Genomic DNA, 19,661 nt, shown 5'->3' on the forward strand with positions numbered 1-19,661 from the left:
GCGGTGGCTCACGCCTGTAATCCCAGCACTTTGGGAGGCCGAGGTGGGTGGATCACGAGGTCAGGAGATCGAGACCATCCTGGCTAACACGGTGAAAGCCCGTCTTTACTAAAAATACAAAAAATTAGCCAGGCGTGGTGGCGGGCGCCTATAGTCCTAGCTACTCAGGAGGCTGAGGCAGGAGAATGGCGTGAACCCGGGAGGCAGAGCTTGCAGTGAGCTGAGATCGCACCACTGCACTCCAGCCTGGGCGAAAGAGCGAGACTCCATCTCAAAAAAAAAAAAAACACATTGTAGTAGGAATTCAAAAATGGAACAGAACAATAATGAAAATACCACATACCAGAGCATAAGTGACAAGGGCAGAGGGGAGAAGAAACAAATGAAAAGATATAATGAAAGTACCACTTGGAGCCTGAGATGCTAACGCTAGGGAGAAAGGGGCTAAAAAGGTAGGAAAAACACACAAAGGCAAAATAACCCTAAAGAAAGTAGAAGGAAAGAAAAAAACAAAAGGAGAAATTGCTGAAATAGAAAGTAGAGCACACTACTGGGTCTTTTCCTTTCTGATGCCCCTCTTTCTCACCAGAGAGAACTGTTCTCTTTCTTTTGCCTATTAAACCTCTGCTCCTGGCGAGGCGCAGTGGCTCATGCCTGTAATCCCAACACTTTGGGAGGTTGAGGCAGGTGGATCACCTGAGGTCAGGAGTTTGAGACCAGTCTGGCCAACATGGCAAAACCCAGTCTCTACTAAAAAATATAAAAATTAGCCCGTCATGGTGGTGTGCACCTGTAATTCCAGCTACTGGTGGGGGCTGAGGTAGGAGAATTGCTTGAGCCCAGGAGACAGAGGTGGCAGTAAGCTGAGATCGCACCATCGCACCTCTACACTCCAGCCTGGGCAACAGAACAAGACTCCATCTCAAAAAAAAAAACAAAAACCTTGTTCCTAAACTCCTGTGTGTCCGTGCCCTAAATTTTCTTGGCACGAGACAACAAACCCCAGATATTTACCCCAGGCAATGAAGCTAGTTCAGTTTGACACTGTTATCAAAGTTTTGGGGAATTCGTCACTGTCATGCATTGCTGGCGGGTGTGCAAGTTGTTAAACCCTGTACAGAGTCAGTTTGGAGTAGATATAAAAGTTACAAATGCATATTATATCTTTTGACTCATTAATCCCACTTCTAGGAGTTTATCTTACAGATATACTGAATGAAACATAATATAGATTAGGTATAGATGAGATTAGACATTATAGCATTTATATAATAGTGAAAGATTAAAAATATATAAATGGGCTGGGCACAGTGGCTCGCGCCTGTAATCCCAGTACTTTGGGAGGCCCAGGCAGGAAGATTGTTTGAGGCCAGGAGTTCAAGACCAGCATGGGCAACATAATGAGACAGTGCCTCTAAAATTAAAAAATGAGTCAGACATGGTGATGCATGCATGTAGTCCCAGCTACTTGGGAATGTGAGGCAGGAGGACCACTTGAGCCCAGGAAAGTCCCCTTCATAAAGATTAATCAAAAAAGTAAGGCCAGGCGCGGTGGCTCACTCCTGTAATCCCAACACTTTGGGAGGCCAAGACAAGCGGATCACTTGAGGTCAGCAGTTGGGAGATCAGCCTGGCCAACATGGTGAAACACCGTCTCCACTAAAAATACAAAAAAATTAGCTGGGTGTGGTTGTGCGTGCCTGTAGTACCAGCTACTCTGAAGGCTGGGGCCGGGGAATTGCTTGAACTCCGGAGGAGGTTGCAGTGAGCCAAGATGCCACTACAGCACCCCAGCCTGGGTGACAGAGCGAGACCCTGTCTCTAAAAAGAAAAGGTTTAAGTGAGTAACATGTGAAGGAGACACGCTCTATAGACATTAAAAAGAAAGGATGGCCAGGTGTGGTGGCTCACGCTTGTAATCCCAGCACTTTGGGAGGATGACGCAGGCAGATGACCTGAGATCAGGAGTTCGAGACCAGCCTGGCCAAAGTGGTGAAACCTCATCTCTACGAAAAATACAAAAATTAGCTGGCCGTGATAGCGGTCACCTGTAATCCCAGGTACTCAGGAGGCTGAGGTTGCAGTGAGCCGAGATGGCGCCACTGCACTCCAACCTAGGTGACAGAGGGAGACCACGTCTCTAAATAAATAAATGTATGAGGAAGAGAAAAATAATATGGAGGTCTTCCCTCGACCTCCCCCAACCACCTTCCTTTAGAGAACTCCTCCATCCTTCACCTAATTTCTCCTAGTTGTCCTGGGACCAGGAAAGGTTCGCCTAAGATAGCGAGTTAGGTAGAAGACAGGGAGTCCGGGTGTACAAGCTGGCCCTGGACGTCATTTCCGCTGGCGGCAGTGACGTCACTTCCTACTCCTGGGGGCGGGGCATCCGTGTCCTTGCGGTGCGGGGCAGCAGACCGTCCGGACCTACAGGCGTGGTGTCCTTGCGGTGTCCAGCGAGAGGCTACCAAGACAGACGCTATGGTGAGTGTTCCTACTGGGCCCCTACCCACGGGTCACCTCCCGAGAGCCGCGGTGCCGCAAGCGTGGTCCAGCAATGTCAGAAAAGCTGTAAAAAAATTGAAGGAGAAAAAGGCAGGCGCGCGGTGTCGGGCAGGAGACCACCGAGACAGGCGCTATAGATGAGTGGTCCAACCTGGCCGTCTCCGTCTCCAGCGACTGCCGTCCACCCTGTGTCTAGCCTCCAAGGCCGAGGTTAGGTGGTAGCCGCAGCAAGTCACTCGCAATTCGCACCTTACACTCGATGGCGACATGCGGGGCCGCACCTGCGTTATAATATGAATATATCCTTGTACATAAATATGTGTGTGTAAAAAAAGAAGAGAGAGAGATGAGAGTAATGAAATGGTTAACTGGAGCAGTGGGAATGCGATGGAAGGAGCGGAAAAGGAAGACCACTCACCCAATTTGCTCCCTACATGGATGTATATTTATTTACTGAGATGGAGTCTCACTCTGTCGCCCACGCTGGAGTGCAGTGGCGCCATCTCGGCTCACAGCATCCTCCGCCTCCTGGGTTCAAGCTATTCTGCGTCAGCCTCTCGAGTAACTAGGACTACAGGCGTGAGACACCGCGCTCGGCCCCTACATGGGTTATTTTGAGACAGATCTCAATGACGTCATTTTATCCATAAGTATTACAGTATGTATTTATAAAGTAAGGATTTTTAACATAACTGCAAATGCCATTAATTAGTTAATAAGGGTTGCAAGTTGGTGATATTTAAGTGTACCATTCCCTCTTTATTAGGCGGAATAGTGATACAAGAGGTACTTCTCATCTGGTTACCTCCTAATACAGCATTTAGGAAAGGCACAGAGGATGATTGTTTCCCTTTTCCAGTTATCAAAACACTGAGTTGCTATCACTAGCATAGTTTTGACTTTTAAACCATGAAGATATTTTACATATTTGAAAAATAAAATTTAAAGCAAGTTGACTACAAACGAAAGAAACCTACTTGTATACCAAATTGCTAACCACAAGGAAAATTTTAATTTGAATAACTTTTGAACACAGTCCTGTCACTGGATGACTTTAATAGGATATATCCTAAGAACAAAAATAAATTTTGACTTTGGTCAGTTTGTTGGTAGAGGTGGTATATAGATGTAGCAATTTTGGAACCATTTTGTGTTTATTGTAGAGTAGGTGAGGAAATACTCTGGTGTGTTGGAAACCAGGGGTTTGAACAGAAGATATGCATATAGAATGGGGAATGGAAAGAGAACTTTGTGCTACATTTACTGTAAATTATATCTTATTGATTCAGTAAATTTCAGTGGAATATGGAAATTCAAATTTAAAGATTACCCATGGACTCCTGACCTCAGGTGATCCACCCACCTCTGCCTCCCAGAGTGCTGTGATTATAGGCGTGAGCCAGGAGTTCGAGACCAGCCTGGCCAACATGGTGAAACCCTGTCTCCACAAAAAATACAAAAATTAGCCGGGTATGGTGGTGCACGCCTGTAGTCCCAGCTACTTGGGAGACTGAGGCTCAAGAATCATTTGAACCTGGGAGACAGAGGTTGCTGTGAGCTGAAATCACACCACTGCACTTCAGCATGGGCAACAGAGTGAGACTCTGTCTAAAAAACAGAAACGGATTACCCATGGACTCAAATGGATGCTGAGCCATGGGAGCCCATTTGTAATCCATTTGCTGTAATATTATGAAACATTTGGCTGAAGAAAGACAAAAGTATACGAGCTTTAGTATACTTTATTGAACTGTGTAATTCCTAATACTGTATTTCCTTTTTTTCGAAGGTAGGAGTGGAAAGGCCATTGTTAACTACCTGGTGTTTTATGTGTTTGAGGATTGGGGAGCAGGGCACCTGCCCGCTGTGTCTCAATTGTTGATTAGTATTTTGTGACTCAGGTAGGAAAACTTCTGGCTCAATTTGACTGATATTTTTATTTCCCCCATAGACTGAGGCCGATGTGAATCCAAAGGCCTATCCCCTTGCCGATGCCCACCTCACCAAGAAACTACTGGATCTCGTTCAGCAGTCATGTAACTATAAGCAGCTTCGGAAAGGAGCCAATGAGGGTAAGGCAGCCACAGGGTGCTCTGGGGGAATGTTAAAGGTACATGTTTCCATGTGGGGCCTCTGGTCTAGATTTCCAATTTGGGAGGAGGAGGGCTAGCTGCTTTTGACTACAACCAGTAGGAGGTCTTTGGCATTAGATGCTAAAGCTGATGGGCTAAGAATTTTTTTTAGACCCACCAGTTATTAACATTTTGCCACATTTACCTTCTTTTTCACTCTATAAATGAATTTTATTTTTGCTGAGCCATTTGAAAGCAGTTGTAGACACTTTGTATAGTAGCTGTATGACCTCTCCAGAGCCATCAGAAGGAAAGGGATATTAATGCTTTTTAGCATCCCTTATACGATGGATACTTAACATTCATGAATTTCATTTGGTTCCCAGAAACATTGCCTACCCCTCTCCCTTTTTTTTTTTTTTTTTGGATGCAATTATTCAAAAACATGGAACATTTCACGAATTTGCATGTCATCCTTGTGCAGGGGTCATGTTAATCTTCTCTGTATTGTTCTAATTTTAGTATATGTGCTGCTACACCACCTCCCTTTGTAAAAAAGAAAAACAGCTGTTTTTCAGTGGAATAATTATGTGTGCATGATACTTCTGCCCAGGGGTAATATAGGATACTCTCACTTTGTTCGTTTTTTTTAAAATTTTCTTTATTTATTTATTTGAGAGTTTCGCTCTTGTTACCCAGGCTGGAGTACAATGGCAGGATCTCAGCTCACTGCAACCTACACTTCCCGGGTTCAAGTGATTCCCCTGCCTCAGTCTCCCAAGTAGCTGGGATTACAGGCATGCACCACCACATCCGGCTAATTTTGTATTTTCAGTAGAGATAGGGTTTCACTATGTTGGTCAGTCTGGTCTCGAACTCCTAACCTCAGGTGATCCACTGTCTTGGCCTCCCAGAGCACTGCTGGGATTACAGGCGTGAAACACTGTGTCTAGCCTTATTTTTATTTTTATTTTTTTCAAGTAGAGATGACATTTCACCATGTTGGCCAGACTGGTCTTGAACTCCTGACTTCAAGTGATCTGCCCGCCTCGGCCTCCCAAAGTTCTGGGATTATAGGCGTGAGCCACTGTGCCTGGCTGCCCAGCCTTATTTTTTATTTTTTATTTTTGGAAACAGACTCTCACTTTGTCGCCCAGGCTGGTCTTGAACTCCTGAGCTCAGACAATCTGCCTGCCTCGGCCTCCCAAAGTGCTGGAATAACAGCAGGCGTGAGCTACCACACCCCGCCAGAATACTCTCATTTTAACAGATGCTGGTAGTTTGATGTGGTAGAGCTCTTTTGTCGTTGAAGATTTTTTAATGGAAACATTAGAGATTTTGTGAACCGTGTTTGAGATTTAGGAGAACCATTATAATCGCTTTTACCTGTGTTGCTGAAGGAAGATAAAGTAGACTCTCCGGGTCTCATCGTGGTACTCTTTCCTCCCTGCTCGTCACACTGCAGTAACTGCAGTGCCTGGTATAGCAGTGGCCAGTGGGGCATTGTAGGGTGACTCACCAGCTCTCCTGGGAGGTGTCTCTTCTCACTTGATGCACTCAGGTCAGCTTGGCTGGGCAGGGACATGAGTTCTTATACCTCAGGTAGATGAGGACTCATGGACACAGAGCAACCTTATTTCCTCTTGCCATACTTTGCATGGTGCTAGGCACACAGATCCTTGAATGGAGATGCTCAGTCTCAGCGACTCAGTTCAGAATGTGCTTACTAGGAGTTCAGGGAGGGAGATGTAGCAGTTTTCCATACTTCTGCCTCAGTGTCAGGTATTCTTTCTTGCCATATTTATTGATTGCCTGCTGTGTGCCGGGCACATGTATATATGCTGGTGATGCATTGGTGAACAAAACGAAGTCTCTGCCTTCTTGGAGTGTACATTCCGGTGGAGAAAGACATAGGTTTTATGCCTGGTGGTAAAGAATACTGTAAAAGAGAATAAAGTAGAGAAGGGGGATAGGAATGGCAGTGGTGGGTCTTTTTAGATGGAGTATTCAGAGAAGGTCTGTCTGAGGAGCTGAAGTTCAAGCAGAGAACTGAATAGATGAGGGTTTTGGAAAGAAACGATTTTGGGCATGGTGCAAAGGCGTGCTTGAGGGACTCTCAGGAGGCTGGTGTGTGGCTGGAACTAAGTGAGGAGATGAGAGGTACTAGGAGATCACATGAGACAGTGTAAGCCACTGTAAAAGAGTCACTCCTATGACTTTTGTAGGGTGAATAAACTATAGTAATATCAATAGAAATGAACATGCTTTGCATTTACCATGTATCAGGTATTATTATTGTTTATTTTTATTTATTTGAGATAGGGTCTCTGTAGCCCAGGCTGGAGTGCATTGGCATTGATCATGGCTCACTGCAGCCACGACCTCCTGGGCTTAGGTGATCCTCCCACCTCAGCCTCCCAGGTAGCTGGAGCAACAGGTGTATGCCACCACACCTGGCTAATTTTTTATATTTTTAGTAGAGATGGGGTTTTGCCATGTTGCCCAGGCTGGTCTCAAACTCTGAATTCAGACGATCTACCTGCCTCAGCCTCCCAAAGTGCTGGGATTACAGGTGTGAGCCACCATGCCAGCCTCATTCTTATTAACTTGTTTAATCCTTTCAAGAATCCTATTAGGTAGAATTATTAGGTAATTAGAATTAGGTTAAAAAGAATTAGGTAATTATTGTTTTATTAGGTAGAATCCTATTAGGTAGAATTGTTTTGTAGATGATAAAAGTAAGGGAAGTTAAACACCTTGCTCAACGTCATTTGTGTAAGAAGAATGAGTGCCAGCATTTGTACTCAGGCAGTGTAGCTCCAGAGTGTGTGCCCTTCTCAAGTACTCCAACATGAATGCAGAGTATTCGCACTGAGCCACAGAGGCAAGCAATCAGGAGAGTATGCATCTGAAATGGTGCTGTGGGGTGTTGAACTTGCATGGTGAGTCCCATGTGGGGTGAGCTTTCTAGAAGTATTGATTATGGCAGATTGAGATATTAAAACTCTGACACTCAGTCAGCGATACCTTGAGAAGTACTAATTTATTAATAAACTACTACTTGCTGGTGGGGGTTTGTGGAAACTCTTGCAATTGACAAGGCAAGAGATGATGGTGACTTGGACAAGTATAGCAGAGGAGTAGAAAGAAGTGGTCAGGGCCAGGCATGGTAGCTCACACCTGTAATCCCAGGACTTTGGGAAGCCAACATGGGTGGATCACAAGGTCAAGAATTTGAGACCAGCCTGACCAACATAGTGAAACAAAATTAGCTGGGTGTGGTGGCGGGCGCCTATAATCCCAGCTACTTGGGAGACTGAGGCAGGAGAATCACTTGAATCTGGGAGGCAGAGGTTGCAGTGAGCCAAGATTGCGCCACTGCATTCCAGCCCAGGCGACAGTGCGAGACTCCATCTCAAAAAAAAAAAAAAAAAACAAGAAAGAAAAAAGTTACCAGATTAGGCTGGGCACTGTGGCTCATACCTGTAATCTCAGCACTTTGGGAGGCCGAGATGGGTGGATCACTTGAGGTGAGGAGTTCGAGACCAGCCTGGACAACATGGTGAAACCCTGTCTCTACTAAAAATACAAAAATTAGCAGCACGTGCCTGTAATCCCAGCTACTTGGGAGGCTGAGGCAGGAGAATCACTTAAACCCGGAAGGCGGAGGTTGAAGTGAGCCAAGATCGCACCACTGCTGTCCAGCTGTGAGACAGAACAAGACTCCATCTCAAAAAAAAAAAAAAAAAAAGTGGTCAGATTCAGGGCGTGTTTCGAGGATAAGTGGTGAGTTTAATGTAGAGCTTGAGAAAAGGCCATTGTGTATGACTGACTGATGTTTGAATCCTTTATCATATCCCAGGGCTGGTCTAGGACACACACAATTGTGTGTGCCTAGGCATTCTTCCCAGTTTGTTGTGGCTGCCCTGCCCAAGCCCACATCACCTATTAGCTTCATGCCCTTCTCTCCACAGCCACCAAAACCCTCAACAGGGGCATCTCTGAGTTCATCGTGATGGCTGCAGACGCCGAGCCACTGGAGATCATTCTGCACCTCCCACTGCTGTGTGAAGACAAGAACGTGCCCTACGTGTTTGTGCGCTCCAAGCAGGCCCTGGGAAGAGCCTGTGGGGTCTCCAGGCCTGTCATCGCCTGTTCTGTCACCATCAAAGAGGGCTCGCAGCTGAAACAGCAGATCCAATCCATTCAGCAGTCCATTGAAAGGCTCTTAGTCTAAACCTATGGCCTTTGCCACGTGCTCCCTGCCCCCCTGAGGTTGTGTATCATATTGTCTGTGTTAGCATGTAGTATTTTCAGCTACTCTCTATTGTTATAAAATGTTGTAGTACTAAATCTTGTTTCTGGATTTTTGTGGTGTTGTTGTTGTGTTTTACAGGGTTGTTTTCCCCCTTCCTTTCCTCCCTCCCTCTGCCATCCTTCATCCTTTTATCCTCCCTTTTTGGAACAAGTGTTCAGAGCAGATAGAAGCAGTGTGGTAGCACCGTTGAAAGGCAGAAAGAGCCAGGAGAAAGCTGATGGAGCCAGGATAGAGATCTTTCAGCCACTAGCTTCCTATTGTGTGCAGAGTGTGGTGGAATTAAACACCATTTATTAAGTATCCCTGTGCCTGGCACACAGAATCATTCATATGTGTTAAAGTGATCATGGGGTTTCCTTTGCACTTGGGCGATTATGTATCATTTGGAGGAGGAAGCATGTGTTCTGTGAGGTTGTTTGGCTATGTCCAAGTGTGATTTACTAATGTACCCCTGCTGTTTGCTTTTGGTAATGTGATGTTCATGTTCTCCCCCTACCCCCAACCATGGCCTTGAGGGTGGCAGGGCAGCAGCATACCAAAGAGATGTGCTGCAGGATTCCAGAGGCGGCCTGGGTGAGTGAGCCATGGGGCAGTTGACCTGCGTCTTGAAAGAGTCGGGAGTGACAAGGTCAGAGAGCATGAACTGGTGCTGGCATGAAGGATTTCAGGAAGATCATGGAGACCTGGCGGGTAGCTATAACAGAGATGATGGAGTCCAAGGAAACAACCTCTCTGGTGAATGGGACTTTCTTTGGTGGACACTTGGCACCAGCTCTGAGAGCCCTTCCCCTGTGTGCTGCCACCCTGTGGGTTAGATGTACTCTGTCACATGAGGAGAGTGCTAGTTCACGTGTTCTCCATTCTTGTGAGCATCCTAATAAATCTATTCCATTTTGATGACAGAATGGCAGTGCCTGATTCTTAGTATCCGGCTAAAATTGAAAAAGAAGACATACTTAGTATTATTAGAGTGGTGATAGCTGCTTAGACTTTTTTTTTTCCTTTGTGAAAGAGATTCACTCTTGTTGCCTAGGTTGGAGTGCAATGGCACGATCTCAGCTCACCGCAACCTCTGCCTCCTGGCTTCAAGTGATTCTCCTGCCTCAGCCTCCCAAGTAGCTGGGATTACAGGCATGCGCGACCACGCCCGGCAAATTTTGTATTTTTAGTAGAGATGGGGTTTCACCATGTTGACCAGGCTGGTCTTACTCCTGACATCAGGTAATCCACCCATCTCAGCCTCGCAAAGCACTGGGATTACAGGTGTGAGCCACCACGCCTGGCCACTTAGCTTAGACTTTTTTACCAGAAGGCTATGGAAGAACTGTCTCCTCCTACCAGGTAGTTTCTGCTTGGCAGTTCAAAACGTCATACAGACTCAACTGGAGCATTGCTATCACTGGAACTGGCTTTCTCAACCTCTGTGCTGTTGACATTTGGGGCTGGTTAATTTGTTGTGGGGACTGTGCTGTGTGTTGTGTGATGTTTAGTAGTATCACTGGCCTCTACCCACTAGGTGGCAGTAGCAGCGCCCCCCACAATGAAGAAATGTTTCCAGACATTGTTAAATGCCCCCGGCAGTAAAATCACCCCCAATTGAGAATCACTGTTGGAGAATCAGGGTTTCTAGTAACCCTTGGCACATGCAGGACTGGTATCGGTGACTAAAGCCACTGCCCCCTCACTTGCCTCTTCTACTTACTATCTTAAAGATAAGTCCCTTGAGAGCCTAATACCTCAGCTTGAGAAATCTTCCAAGGTGCAGATAACTGGGTACCACAGTGGTCAAATGAGAATAGATCCCCTCTTCGCCAGCTTGGACCCATATACCCCTGCTCCAGCAAGAAGCACACCAGGGGGAACCTGGGAGCCACCTTGGCCAGTTGCACCTGTTCTGTGCATCCTGGGCTGGTCATTTCTCTCAGTTTACTCCAGTGTTCTTACCACCACCCCGAAGCAGTTTTATATTTTTGGATGGTGGAATTTTACGCAGTGCTTACTTTTTCACAGTCGTGCATTCAGTGTTTTTGGTCAATGACAGATCACATAAATGACAGTGGTCCCATAAGATTATAATACTGTGTTTTTACTGTACTTTTCCTATGTTTAGATGCACAAATGCCATTGTGTTACAGTTGCCTACAGTGTTCAGTAACATGCAGTACAGGTTTGTAGCCTAGGTGTATGTATAGTAGGCTATTCCATCTAGGGTTTTTGTTTGTTTGTTTGACACAGTCTCGCCCTGTCACCCAGGCTGGAGTGCAGTGGTGTAATCTCAGCTCACTGCAACCTCTGCCTCCTGGGTTCCAGCGATTCTCCTGCCTCAGCTTCCTGAGTAGCTGGGACTACAGGAGCATGACACCACACCCAGCTAATTTTTGTATTCTTAGTAGAGACAGGGTTTCCCCTTGTTGGTCAGGATGGTCTCGATCTCCTGACCTCTTGATCCGCCCACCTTGGCCTCCCAAAGTGCTGGGATTACAGGCGTGAGCCACCGCGCCCAGCCAGTTTTTGTAAGTGTACTCTGTGGTGTTTACACAGTGATGAAATTGCCTAACAATGCGTTTTTCAGAACTTATCTCTGTCATTAAATAACACATTACTTCTTTTTTTTTTTTTTTTTTAAGAGACAGTCTCGCTCTGTCACCAATGTTGGAATGCAGTGGAGCAATCAATCTCAGCTCACTGCAACCTCTGCCTCCCGGGTTTAAATGATTCTCCTTCCTCAGCCTCCTGAGTAGCTGGGATTACAGACACACGCCACCATGCCCAGCTAACTTTTGTACTTTTAGTAGAGATGGGGTTTTACCATGTTGGCCAGGCTGGTCTGGAACTCCTGACCTCAGGTGATCCACCCTCCTCAGCCTCCCAAACTGGTGGGATTACAGGCATGAGCCACCGCGCCCGGCCTCTTCTGGTTTTCAATAAGACATTAAAACAAGACATTACAGAAGGGGAAACGCTGAGAGGTAAAAGGCTCATCTTCCCACGTAACCGCAGCTTTCGATGAGTGCCATTCCAGACGTTCCCTCTGCACCTGGCCTAGAAGTAAACAGACATATGTGCATCCGTGTGTTTGTTTCACTTTTGGCCAAACGGATTCGTGTTCTCGAGCTGCTGCGGCGGCCAGAAGGCACCCGGGTGCAGGTCAGCTTAGCCCACCAGACCCTCCCGCTTATGGCTCCCAGGTCCGGGAACCAGGCCCGCCTCCTCCGTGGCGTGCATGCGCAGGCCCAGGTCCGCGCTCCGCGCCGGCTATATCGCCGCCTGGCGGATGGAAGCGCGATGGCCGCGGTAGAAGTAAGCGCCACCTGGCACTCCATGCGGATGCCCAAGTCCCTGATGTAACATGACGCAGTATTTGCATATGAGTTACGCACGGCCTCCCGGATACTTTAAATAATACTCTAGATAATTTACGATACCTAATAAAATGTAAATGCTATGTAAATAATTGTCATACTGTATTATTTATGGAATAATGACAATTTTGTCGTTGAGACAGAGTCTCGCTCTGTCGCCCAGGCTGGAGTGCAGTGGCGTGATCTCGGCTCACTGCAACCTCCTTCTCCCGGGTTCAAGTGATTCTCCTGCCTCAGCCTCCCGAGTAGCTGGAATTACAGGTGCACGCCACCACACCCGGCTAATTTTTATATTTTTAGTAGATACGGGGTTTCGCCATGTTTACCAGTCTGCTCTTGACCTCCTGACCTCAGGCGATCCGCCCTCCTCGGCCTCCCAAAGTGCTGGGATTACAGGCGTGAGCCACCGCGTCCGGCCAGCTAATGACAAAATTTAAAGTCTGGCCAGGCACGGTGGCTCACACGTGTAATCCCAGCATTTTGGGAGGCCTGGGCGGGGAGGTCACCTAAGGTCAAGACTTCGAGAGCAGCCTGGCCAACATGGTGAAACTCCGTCTCTACTAAAAATAAAAAATTAGCCGGGCGCAGTAGTGTGCGCCTGTAATCCTAGTACTGGGGAGGCTGAGGCAGGAGAATCCTGTGAACCCAGGAGGCAGATGTTGCAGGGAGCCGAGATTGTGCCACTGCACTCCAGCCTGGGCAACAAGAGCAAGAGTACAGATGCAGCCATCCATTTTTTTCCCCCAAGTTTTATTTATTTATTTATTTATTTATTTAAAGACAGAGTTTCACTGTGTTGCCCAGGCTGGAGTGCAATGGCGCGATCTCAGCTCACTACAACCTCCGCCTCCCAGATTCAAGCGATTCTCCTGCCTTAGCCTCCCAAGTAGCTGGGATTACAGGTGCACGTCATCATGCCCGGCTAATTTTTTGTATTTTTAGTAGAGACGGGTTTCACCATGCTGGCCAGGCTGGTCTCAAACTCCTGACCTCGTTATCCGCCTGCCTTGGCCTCCTAGTGTTGGGATTACAGGCGTGAGCCAACGTGCCTGGCCCCCAAATTTTTGATCCACGTAGGTTGAATCCATGGATGTGCAGCCTGCAGATGCAGAAGGCCAGCTGTACCTAGAGTGCCATGTTCTTTTATGTATTTTCTCATTTTCACCATGTGACGCTATTATAAGAATGTGGAAGCTAAGACTCAAAAATGCCTCATAAACTGCCCAAGGTCACTTGTATATATGATGGCACTAAAACGTAAATTTGCTACATCAGCCTCATGAGCGTCCAAAGGCCTAACCAATTGCACTGGAACATGGTATTTCTTCTCTCCTGGGTGGGGGGTTCAGCAGGCAGAGAAGGCATCATTCATTTACAGAGAAGTATCACTCTGTTGCTGTTTAGCACAGACCTCGGGTGATTTGTCTAACATCCACACACCTACCTGGCTCTGGTAGGTGTTTGACCCTGAACTCTCATTCTTTCCATTTTGGAAGTAGGAGGCAAAGGAGCATAGGCTTGGGCGTAGCGTGCACAGCAAAGCCAGCCTGGGGCTCACTCCAGGGCTGCTCTTCACTAGCTCCAGCATCCAGGGTTGGATACCAAGGGCTCAGTGGGGCTACTCCTTGTCCTCCTATTGCAGGTGACTGGCTGTGACTAGTGTGATTCCAATTTACCTTGGTATATTAACCCCCTGTAGAATCCAGTTTCCAAACTTGCTCCATTTAAGGGCAATGGTCCAATTTCTCAACAATTTCTAAGCATCTAATGGGAGAATTATCTTCCCCTCTTGCCCACACACGTAAGGAAATACAAAAAAATACAGTATCTCCTTTCAAACAAAAACAAAAGCAAAAACAGGTTACAAAAAAAACAAAAAAACAAAAAACAAACCCTATAAAGCTTACAGCCAAGAATCCAAAGCTGAGAATCTCTGAAGAGGAGTAAACTGGCACGTCCTACACTCTCTTCCTCGAGGTGCTGCTCATCCTAGTCCTGAAGGACACAGGACCTGCAAACCCTTACTCACATCCTAAAAGCAGACCAACAATTCCAGATGCTCTCCTTCCTTCCTTCAGGATAATTCTTCAGAAGACAGGGAGGACAGAGCAGGGATGTAGAGGAAGAAAAGGTAAAAGACACTCCTATCCTCTTCCCCTTCCTTAAATATTAGGACCTTTCCTCATCTTCTTGATACAGCTCCCCCAAAACACAAGAGGAATAACTCTTCATTTCACTTATTCTGGAACCCAAATTCTCAGGGCAACAGAAAATGGGTATATTTTTGCAAGACTTAATGTTGCATTAAGAGGAATGCAGTGAGAGGGAGTTGCTGTTTACTCATGAACCAAATGGCCCCAGAACTAAAAGTGTTACCTTCTTATTGCTTCAGAAATCTGATTACACCTTAACATGACACATTTAAAGAAAAACAGGCTAGAGGACAGAGGATAAGAATATAATCCTGCTAGGGCTTCTTATTCCCAAAATACCTTCACCTGCCCTGACCTGTCAGCCTCACCCTCCCTGCTGATACTTGTTTTGTTTCCATTGTGGTGATGAGTGTTCCCAAGGAAAGAGAAAATTAAGCTAAGTGATGGCCAGTGAGTTTTGGATGCAAGGCATACACACCTTTCTCCTTCACACGAAAGAACGGTATATAGTACAAACTTAGGGCTCTTTATTCAGGCAGTAAAGTAAGGAACAGCAAAGTGGGAGGGCTACACCATCACCATGGCAACAGAAAGCCTCAAAAACATAAAGTCCCTCAACTTATGTCGGGTAGACTCTTCCTAGCTCAGGAGAAACACATTTTAACTGGCTAAGGACAAGGCCAGGCAGCCTGGCCACACTGTGGAAGGGCAGCTGGACGCGCGGTGTCTGGTCAGTCCTGGAAGTGCTTGGTGAGGGCTTCCAGCAGCTCCTGCTTCTTCAGCCCACTCTTCAGCCCGTAAGCCCGGCAGGCCTCTTTCAGCATGGGCACAGTGAACTTGCCCAGCGTGCCCTTGCTGATGTGGGTCTTCAGCTCCTCTTCTGAATACTCCACCTTGGGCCTTTTGCTTCCAGAACCATCATTATCTGGGGGAAAAGGTCAGGAGGGAGTGACTGGAAATGCTACAAGTGGCATCCCAGCTACATGGCACAGGGGCCCTCATATAATCTGGGCTGCAATTAACCATAAAGCTCTGATGCCAGCCTAGGACACCATGGGGAAGACTTATCTCGATAAGGCAGCTTCATTTAAAGTGCAAAATAAAACACAGATCATACCTAGGAGGAAATTACAAGTAGTGTGAATGCCATCAGTTTACCCAAAACTGTTGCTCACTCTGGTAAGTCATTCCTTCCTTCCTTCGAAAACCTTTTACAGGTTCATGACCAGCCTTGGCAATACAGTGAGACCCTGCCTCTACAAGAAATAAAATCAACCGGCCATGGTGGTGTGCACCTGCAGTCTCGGCTACTCAGGAGGCTGAGGCTGGAGGATCACTCAAGCCCAGGAGGTTGAAGCTACAGTGAACTGTGATTGAGCCACTGGACTCCAGCCTGGGTGACTGAGCAAGACTGTCTTAAAGAAGAAAAAACAAAAACAAAAAAAACATAACTTCTGTGTCATTTTTGAGATGGCGTCTCACTCTATCACCGAGGCTGGAGTGCAATGGCATGATCTTGCTCACTGCAACCTCTGCCTCCCGGGTTCAAGGGATTTTCCTGCCTCAGCCTCCCGGGTAGTTGGGACTACAAGTGTCCACCACCACAACTGGCTAATTTTTGTATTTTTAGTAGAGATGATGTTTCACTATGTTGGCCAGGCTGGTCTCGAACCCCTGACCTCATGATCCACCCACCTCGGCCTCCCAAAGTGCTGGGATTACAGGTGTGAGCCACCGCACCTGGCCAACTTCTGTATCATTTTTATTGTAAATTTAAAAAATTAAGTCCTGGAAGGGTGAGAGTACAGGAAAACATTCTCACTCCTTCTTGGATAGAGGGTAAATCTATCACTGTTTTGGAAGCAATTCACTGCAAGAATGTATCCTGTGGATCTATTCACACAAGTACACAACGGGAAAAGCATATTCAGTGCAGCATATCTACTTGTCAATACAGGTCTGGTTAAATAACCTGGTATATCTATCCAATGAATTACTCTGCAGCCTCATTTTTTAAAAAATGAGATAGATAGGTAAGTGTGGATATAAGTAACTGTGCAACATATATAGCTGAGTAACAAAAATAGCAAACTAGAAAACAATGTGATTATTCCATTTTGTGCTGAAATATGTATGTTGGTATGTATAAATATGTATGGTTGTATAGACAGTTCTTTTCTAAAATTTTTTCATTTTTAATTTTTGTGGGTACATAGTAGGTATATATATTTGTGGGGTACATGAGGTATTTTGATACAGGCATGCAATGTGAAATAATCACATAAGCATAAATGGGGTATCCATCCCCTCAAGCATTTATCTTTTATATTACAAACATTCCAATTGTATTCCTTTAGTTATTTTTAAATGTACAATTAAATTACTGACTATGGTCACTCTATTGTACTACCAAATAGATCTTAATCATTCTATTTTAACCATCCCCACCAACCCCCAATGCCCCACCCACTACCCACTACCCTTCTCAGCCTCTGGTAACCATCCTTCTATGCTCTATCTCCATGAGTTCAATTGTTTTGATTTTTAGATTCCACAAATAAGTGAGAACATGCAAATATCTGTCTTTCTGAGCCTGGCTTACTTAACATATTATTGCAAGTGACAGGATCTCATTCTTTTTTATGGCTGAATAGTACTACTCCATTGTGTATGTATACCACATTTTCTTTATCCAATCATCTGCTGATACACTCAGGTTGCTTCTAAATCTTGACTACTGTGAATGGTGCTGCAATAAACATGGGAGTGCACATCTCTCTTTGATACGCTGATTTCTTTTGGATACATACTGGATCATATGGTATGCTGGATCATATGGTAGCTCTACTTTTCACATTTTGAGGAAACTCCAAACTCTTCTCCATAATAGTGGCTGTACTAATTTACATTCCCACCAACACTGTGTGAGGGTTCCCTTTTCTCCACATCCTTGCCAGCATTTGTTATTGCCTGTTTTTTGGATAAAAGCCATTTTAACTAGAGTGTGAATAGATATTTCTGAAAGGATACTGCCCACTGTGATAAGACCATCATAAAAGCAATTTTTTAAAATAGCCCACATGTCCACATTCAGCTCCTCACCGTGTTTTCTCTTGGTAACTTTCCCTTCAGGATTGTAATCTGGTGGGTAAACAAGCTCCTTAAACTCATCCACCAAGGAGCCCAGTCTTTTATTCATTGCTTCAACCTTGGGCACTAGAAAATCAAAACACAGAAGAGTGGCCTGGTGAGTCACGAGCCCCAGCTTGCTGTCCAGTTCCAACTCTCTGAGAACCAGAAGACAGAGCACCTAACTGCTGGGGTGGGAGGGGTCTCAGGAAAGGTCTTTCCAGCATTTACCAAGTACCTTCCAACACCTGCATTTACTGTAATCACACATACTACCTACCGCCAGGCACTGTTGTAAATGCTTTAAACTTACTCTCTTTACTCTTTCTAACAATCTATAAGATAGGTAAATTTGTCCCCAGTTTTTATTTTTTTTGAGACGGAGTCTCGCTCTGTCACCCAGGCTGGAGTGCAGTGACATGATCTCAGCTCACTGGAACCTCCCCCTCCTGTGTTCAAGCAATTCTCCTGCCTCAGCCTCCTAGGACAACAGGCATCCACCACCGCGTCCGGCTAATTTTTTTGTATTTTTAGTAGAGATTGGGTTTCACTCTTCACAGCCCAGTGAGAGTGAGGAGGTGGATAAAAATGATGCAGTGGAGTTGGGCAACACCATGCAAGAAGCAACTATACAGGCACACTGTAACACAGGAGGGATGGTGAAAGATAAGAAGCAGAAGGCATCAGGTGAGAAATAGCAGGTGACATATAGCTAGAAGGTAGGTAGGGTGTTAAGGAGGACAGGGCCAGTAGAGAGGTGGGAAAGATGGGCATGGTGAGGTCATAGAAGCTTGAATGCCTGCCAAGGAATCAGGCCTTATCCAAAGAACCCCCTGATAGCTGCGTGGAGGGTGAACTGAAAGAGGGTAAGAGAGACAGGTGAAGTGGGGTGTGGGTGAGAGGACCCATAAACATGAGAAGTGACAGAACTGGCAGGACTTACTGATACAATAGGATTTATTGTTTAACTGAAATTACAGAGCTGGATACCAGAACATAAGAAGAATAGGAGTGGGATGGGGAGATGACTGGCTGAAACAGGGGGAGCAAGTATGACAGGAAAAGGCAACTTTGGAGGAAAGATCATATTTTTGTTTCCTTTTTTGTTAGCTTACAACTACATGGTTAAATCAAGCTTCTGACATGAGCTGTGTCACATTAAGGGCAAGGGTGATGAGATGGGCAGCTCACATGCCCATATTTGCCAAGCACGGAGGGGAGCCGTTGCTGGTGTAACTACAAGATGGCACAATGCTGGAGCCCAACTGTGCTCCTGCTGCATCAGAAGCCTCCTGTTCCACATCATGGGAACCTCTGCAAGAGCACTGGCTCCCAACCTGGGAATCATCTGTAGAGTTTTAAAAGTACTGAGCGGCCGGGCACAGTGGCTCATGCCTATAATCCCAGCACTTTGGGAGGCCAAGGCAGGTGGATCACCTAAGGTCAGGAGTTCGAGATGAGCCTGGCCAATATGGTGAAACCCCATCTCTACTAAAAAATACAAAAATTAGCCAGGCATGGTGGCAGGCACCTGTAATCCCAGCTACTTGAGAGGCTGAGACAGGAGAATTGCTTGGGCCTGGGAGGCAAAGGTTTCAGTGAGTTGAGATCCCATCACTGCACTTCAGCCTGGGTGACACAGTGAGAACCTGTCTCAAATTAATTAATTAATTAATTAAGTAATGCACTGAGGTCCAGCCAATGCTGAGTACTAAAAATAAAAATAAAAGTACTGAGTACAGTGGCTTATGTCTGTAATCCCAGCATTTCGGGAGGCCGAGACAGGTGGATCACTTGAGGTCAGGAGTTTGACACCAGCCTGGCCAATATGGCGAAACCCAATTGCTAATAAAAACACAAAATAGGCCGGGCACTGTGGCTCCAGCTTGTAATCCCAGCACTTTGGGAGGCCAAGGCGAGTGGATCACGAGGTCAGGAGATCAAGACCATCCTGGCTAACACGGTGAACCCCGTCTCTACTAAAACTACAAAAAATTAGCCGGGCGTGGTGGCGGGCGCCTGTAGTCCCACCTACTCGGGAGGCTGAGGCAGGAGAATGGCGTGAACCCGGGAGGCAGAGCTTGTAGTGAGCCGAGATTGCGCCACTGCCCTCCAGTCTGGG

The 19,661-nt window shown here is 46.2% G+C and overlaps 2 protein-coding genes across 7 annotated transcripts in view; one reads left to right on the top strand and one right to left on the bottom strand.

Moving 5' to 3' along the window:
* The window catches only part of NHP2L1 (NHP2 non-histone chromosome protein 2-like 1 (S. cerevisiae)), an 18,812-nt gene extending 9,015 nt beyond the window's left edge, over window positions 1-9,797 (top strand). For 2 of the 3 annotated variants that reach the window (XM_011978760.1, XM_011978759.1), the window contains 2 exons: window positions 4,457-4,577; window positions 8,552-9,797. In XM_011978760.1, coding sequence (XP_011834150.1) covers window positions 4,457-4,577; window positions 8,552-8,814 — 384 coding nt within the window. In that variant the 3' untranslated portion in view covers window positions 8,815-9,797. Of the gene's footprint in view, window positions 1-2,252; window positions 2,485-4,456; window positions 4,578-8,551 lie in introns of all 3 variants that reach the window. The other variant, XM_011978761.1, reaches the window with a different exon arrangement.
* A 5,118-nt stretch (window positions 9,798-14,915) lies between these two features.
* Window positions 14,916-19,661, bottom strand: part of XRCC6 (X-ray repair complementing defective repair in Chinese hamster cells 6) — a 37,880-nt gene continuing 33,134 nt past the window's right edge. For all 4 annotated transcript variants that reach the window (XM_011978763.1, XM_011978766.1, XM_011978765.1 and 1 more), the window contains 2 exons: window positions 17,513-17,626; window positions 14,916-15,335 (listed from right to left, as the gene is read on the bottom strand). In XM_011978763.1, coding sequence (XP_011834153.1) covers window positions 15,142-15,335; window positions 17,513-17,626 — 308 coding nt within the window. In that variant the 3' untranslated portion in view covers window positions 14,916-15,141. The remainder of the gene's footprint in view (window positions 15,336-17,512; window positions 17,627-19,661) is intronic.

This window comes from Mandrillus leucophaeus, unplaced genomic scaffold (genome assembly GCF_000951045.1).
Source record: "Mandrillus leucophaeus isolate KB7577 unplaced genomic scaffold, Mleu.le_1.0 Scaffold2, whole genome shotgun sequence".
Lineage (NCBI taxonomy): Eukaryota > Metazoa > Chordata > Mammalia > Primates > Cercopithecidae > Mandrillus > Mandrillus leucophaeus.